At 38.2% G+C, this 6000-nt stretch overlaps 1 protein-coding gene across 1 annotated transcript; it reads right to left on the reverse strand.

The window, feature by feature from the left end:
* Positions 1 to 280: 280 nt before the first annotated feature.
* On the reverse strand, positions 281 to 5675 carry acp2 (acid phosphatase 2, lysosomal). The gene is made up of 13 exons (XM_072462961.1): positions 5515 to 5675; positions 3880 to 3975; positions 3309 to 3395; positions 3110 to 3170; positions 2386 to 2477; positions 2188 to 2286; positions 2019 to 2108; positions 1681 to 1764; positions 1528 to 1576; positions 1339 to 1427; positions 935 to 1041; positions 688 to 857; positions 281 to 546 (listed from the first exon to the last, which is right to left on the reverse strand). The coding sequence occupies exons 1-13, from the start codon at positions 5602 to 5604 to the stop codon at positions 410 to 412; spliced, it is 1251 nt and encodes a 416-aa protein (XP_072319062.1). The 5' UTR covers positions 5605 to 5675; the 3' UTR covers positions 281 to 409.
* Positions 5676 to 6000: the final 325 nt, after the last annotated feature.

The following is a 6000-nucleotide window of genomic DNA, read 5'->3' on the forward strand; positions in this document are numbered from 1 at the left end:
GGCCCAATCTTCAAAATATTAGGGTTGCATCTCACAATTGTAAAGCATACCGTACTACGTACGTACGTATTTAGGCACCAAAAAGTCCTAATTGAACAATTAACTCTGGAAAAGACATTCTGCCACCATATTATATACATTTATAAAAGTACCATACAACATCAGAGAATTTTGTTTTGTGAAGGAACTGATAGACACTCCCCCTGACCCAGTAAAAAATGGTCTGGACCCTTTATCAACCAAAACAGAACCTTTAGAATCATACCATCCCCGTCCCTCCTAGTTCATTCTGTTTCTTAAATTAACTACAAGAGCAAAAAGGTCAAAGTTCGTCATCATCATCACTGTCGTCGGTATTGTCCCAGGAAGTGATGCGCGGGGATTTGGGATGGAGGAGCTCGCACTTCTGTCAGGACTCGCCCTCGTTGATCACGTGACGATATCCCTGCGTTCTCATTGGCTCTGTCTGCCGGCAGATGACAGCAAGGAGGATGGTGACGAGGAGGAAGAGCAGGCAGCCGGAGATCGCCAGGCTGATGATCACTTCTGCGAATGTTTATATTGATAATATGGATCATTTTGTGGTGTGGGTAGTAAACTCGAGCAGGAAAATGTATGTTTCCTATCCAAATATCATATATGATTCAATCTCGAAGAATGTGAAAACAACACATTCTAAAAGTTTACCTTTGCTTGTTCCCTGTGATGGAAGCTGGCACTCCTGATCCCGATCATCTGAAATAGAGGGCTTTGTAAGTGCCTTGAAGTCTTCAAGGGGGCAGTAAAGACCGCAGCCAGGTAACTGCAGTTGGTAGAGCTCAGTGTTGTTGTGATAAAACATAGACACTGTATACGCGCTGTAAAAGAATAGACACATAGATGAATTTTTTATAGAAAGTTTATTTTTATTTTTTATAAATATTGAAATCCTTACCCTTTATCCTCCTTGTAGAGTTCAAATATGTGACAAGATGCATAAGGTGGCTGAATGCCATTGAAAACATTGAGGCTAGCCTGAAGAGCTGTGACAGTAGTGTCATGCTGTTGACAGAAAACATTTAAATCAACAACTGTGTGAGACAAATTACATTAAATATATTAGTGGCGTGTGGTCAGGGCAATCAAGGCTCTCTAACATGAGCTTTTAGAACCAGAGCAGACAGCAGCTTCTTTTATCGGCCTGCGCATGCGCTCTGAGGACCACACAGCCTCAAACCCATGGATCCATTTTCTATTATCCACTAAATATTAAAACACCCCAGGTTTGCTTGCCCATCCATAAAAGTCACCGCACGCCACTGAAATATATACATTTTTAGTGGTAGATTTGAAACTTACTGCCGATAGCATCATGAGCTTGAGTCTTGGTTTGGGATTTTCAGTAGCAATTGCACTAAGATTCTTCACAATCTCCCCTAACAGCATACCTGGAGCAGAAAAACAGGAATAACAGAAAAAAAAAAAAAAAAGACATTCAGGCGTGGCAAGGTAAACCCAGGTCACAGTAATCGTCATAAGATCACTCACCTCCTTGTAAGCGACTCTTCTCTGTTTGCTTGTAGAGTGCAAACATTGTCTGTAATTATTATTAATCATAATCATCATCATCTTCCATAGGCCATCGTTGTATAAAAATAGCCAAATGAACAATAATAAAAAAGGTGTGAAAAGCGGCGTTACCCGAAATGCAAAATCTTTCAGATATTTGAGCTTTTCCATGACATCAGGAGTGACCCAGTCTGGGGCATGCATGTCGTGTTGAGCCTAAAAACCCAAAATGCATATCAAAATGAATAAATAAATAGAAATAAGATACAGTACAAAAACAAAACATAAGCACAAAGTGTCATTGGGTTTAGGTATTTGAATATATAGCCGTTTGGTCAACTACTGTTCATATGTTCAACCATTTTCTCTTTTCTGAGTTAAACGTCTACATAGGACAATAGGATGGTTTTCAGTATGAACATTGAGGCTAGTGGCTGATCAATGCACACTTCACTGAACATGTGTCTTACCTCACAGAATAGTGTATCATAGACGCTCCAAACGGATTCGATGCTGGTCTTATTCAATCCTGTTTTATTTCTCACCAGCTCAATGACATCCTAAGTAAAAAACGGTCATCATCGCTGCGCAAGTACAACATTATAACATATGGAAGTATTAATCACATCATAATTTTACCTCATACAAAGCAGTGACATTTCGAAACTCTTCCGTCTGTTCCGTCTCAGTCATTAGCTGTGTGTAGCGAGGGCAGTCTCCCAGAGGAAAGGAAAGTAGCTATAAAGCACAACAGTGACAACACGTCAGAAACCTCAAAAAAAGGAACTGGTCAAAATGGTGACTTTTAATATACTGCTGCGAGTAACTCTTACTGACCCGCTCCTCAGTCATTGGGACCGTGTGCACAGGGATAGGCTGCCATATCAGGTTTGGGTGGAAGACTTGGGAACCATTTGGGGGGTACAGACCTGTATGTGTTATGATTGAAGATTATGAAGATTATTCATGTAATTTGGATATTTCTCAAAACAAACTTAAAGTAGACATATTATGCTTTCTTCACTTAATATAAAAACTACAACATAACTAGATTATCATTTTACAGTTTGTTGATTATAAACTGGAATATTAATCTAAAAGGGCTTAGTAATAAAAATGGATAAATAAGCCTTTATGGCTCTTTATGGTGGTATTTCACTGTAACAAGCAGCATTTAAATGCTTTTATTTTTAGAATCCTACAAGCATTACGCGGAGCAAGAATTTTTCCGAATAATCACAACAAAGAACAGGGATGTGGGTGGGGGAAAGGGGTAGCCTCAGTTACAGGACAATACAGGATTACTCAAAACATGCAGGAATCAGTCAAAATACAACTTGATGAGGAAACACTGTTGTAAAAAAGGTTAAAAGCTCAATACAGTTAATTTGTATAATATGTCCCCTTTAAAATAAAAATGGTGAGCATAAGAGTTGAACCCTAAACGCAAAACTGTGCATCACGAGCTGCAATCACACCTGAAAATCTCTTTTTGTGAGATCAATAAAGTTTTATCTTCTTAAAAATAAATAGTAATTGCAGAAAATAGTGGCTTACTGACCTGCAAGATTGGACTCAGCACTCATCAATGTCCGGTCATAGTCTGTACTGCGCACAGATATCTGTAAGGACACGACCCGCTAAAGTCAATGGGAAAATCCTGGGAGTACTTTGTAACACAGAAGTGACATTAAAGCCTCCGGTGCCAATTGTTGATATCAATAAACATGCCCAGGGCTATTGAGGACAGACGGCATTACCTCATGGCGGTCATAAGATTCCTTGAGGAATCCGGTGTATCGCTTTCGAAGGAATTGTCCGAGATTGTAGTGTTGTTGCATCCCGATCTATGAACCAAGAAAACCATTTGGAACCATGTAGTCAGCAATGCAATTCAAAATGCTCGAAACACAGGAAACGTCAAAGGATATTCAGCTAATGCTTAAAAAAAAAGAAGAAAAAAAGTAAAATACAATGATACTACATTTTGTGGACTAAAACGTAAAAGCTTTATTTGACCAAATCTTGCCAAAAAACAAAACTGAGATAAAAATAGCTACTTAAATGCTAGTTACTTCCAGGATTAAGAGTATTGTGCATTAAGGCAAGGCAAGTTAAGTTTATTTGTAGAGCACATTTCATACACAAGGCAATTCAAAGTGCTTCACACAGCAGGAAAAATGCAAAGAAATTACAGAAACAGAAATACAATAAAATTAACTAAATAAAAAATAAAAAAGACCTAGCCACAAAGGGTAACGTGTTTTCGGAGTCCAACTCCTTTTTAAATCCCTTTTAAATCAGTCCAACTGATTAAAAAGATCCCTTTACCTGTGAAAGCTGGCCAAAGCCTTGAGGCCAGGCATCCTCTTGGTACGGGTCTGTGGGGTAAGCGTGGACGGGTGATCGGTCTCCATGACGAAAGAGCTACAAGATAAAGAGAGTAGACAGTTACAAACAAAAGTTCACAGTAAAACTTTGTCAGTCATTCAATTTATGGTAAAAAGAAGGACGTTGATTTTTTTTTTTCCTTCTTCAAATTATAAAACACATTTAAGTGCAATATGCGGTTAGACTACCAACCAAAACTATACTTGTGATTTCAGAATTCAAACTAGAAGATGTCAAACTATTCCCTGAGCTAAGACCAATCATAAAATAATACAATTGACAACAAAAAGCAATGATGTTGTTGCAGAGTCAAGGTGTGAAGTAAAAACATCAGCAACTTATTGTGTCTACTTTTTTTTTTTTTTTTAACATATTGCGCCTATAATTCGCTGATAAGAAGTCTGTCAAAAGGTAACCTGAAGCCACAACAGCTGAGGTATGGCATCATTCATGACACATGTAGTGATGCATGGAAAATTGCAGGTTTTTGTGGGTTTCGTATGCATGAGAAGGCAAGGAAAATATAGTTTGGTGTGAATGAGCATCCCATCCCTTTAACAGAATCCTAATCCTATCCACAGCATTATTAAAGATGATTATTAAGTTAACCAGCTTCACCATTGAAGTTTTGTAGGTATGGAAGCAGGCTAGACTACCTACAAATGGAAGTTGGGTGTTGAATTTTCCAAATCAAACAGTGCGTCAGTAGCACCCATATCTCGTTGACTTAACACACAGACACACTAGACTCGTTCTGCGTCCAGTCCAATTTTCACATGCCTGACAGATGAATAATAAATAAATAAACTGGCCTTGCCTTAATGAGTCAAAGTGACAAAAATATATATAAAAGAGTCTTAGAAATAATCTTTAGATATATTTTTGTCTTCAAATGGTTGATCTGCATAAATAACTACAAGTTCAAGAGGGGTTGTTGACGCTTGAAGATATTTGGAACGCACTTGTTAAAACAGGCTATTACCTAAAATGAACATCTACCAGTCCAAACAGTGCATCTGAGGAGAGCTTGAAAAATAATATAGAGTAAGAACTTTGCAACACAATAGGACAAGAAATATTCTGCATTCACCAAAAAAAAATGCATTATTAAAAATTAAAACCAGCCATTTGCTAGTTTTCGATTTGGAGGCTTTTCTTGAGTTAGTCGAGCTGTAGTGTGACAGTCTGTCAAACTAGCAAGGAAGTCAAGTGTTTTTTACTTATCAGATTGGAATTTTGTCACATAAATAAGATTTTCCTACTAAAAAAAAATCACGTGTTCTTTACGACAGCTTAAAAAAATGGACAAAGACAAGTAACTAAACTGTTTAGGCAGATATAAGTCAACGTTAAATCACTTTATTAACCTTATCCTAAAACACAAATCAACCAAAAACTAGAGTAAACTACAAAGTTAACTTTCAGCTCTATTTTGAAGTACTTGAAGAGTATTGCTGACTGTCAAAATCTTCTAGCGTTAATGACAGACATGACAGACTGGGTGAACAAACGACTCTCTCATCGCGTGATCATCTTAGCACAACTAAATATACATTCACATCCAAAACTACTCACCACAGTGACATAAATCCTCTCTCTTTCACTGACTACTGTCCCGCAGACATAGCTAAAGAGCAGGAAGATACTGAGAGCGCCCGGGATCATGTTTGCAGAGTATGCGCCAGCAAGGATAGCTAGCCCGCAGCTGCTAACCCTCAGGAAGCTGCGGCCGCAATCAACAGTGGCGCAGCGTCAGGAGCGTCATGACGTCAACGGAAGTGAACGTGATTGGTCAGTTACTTACTTTGTTCCGCATCTTAAGCCGTGACGTGGTGTGTCCAATATACTAGATCCATGGATGTGTCCACGAGATGTCAGTATAGTTCCACAAATTTGCATTAAAAATACTCAGCAGTCTCTTCAACTTAACTGTAAGAATGTAGCAGACTGAATGGAGACATATTAAACTGACTTTAACCACGTTTTAATGCTGTTCTCTTAGCATTCGTTTATTCAAAGTTGTATTTAGATTGATGCATGCATATTTGAGTTATCCTGTAT

This window comes from Eucyclogobius newberryi, unplaced genomic scaffold, assembly GCF_026437365.1.
Source record: "Eucyclogobius newberryi isolate DKJ021-1_F unplaced genomic scaffold, fEucNew1.0.hap1 SCAF_1, whole genome shotgun sequence".
Lineage (NCBI taxonomy): Eukaryota > Metazoa > Chordata > Actinopteri > Gobiiformes > Gobiidae > Eucyclogobius > Eucyclogobius newberryi.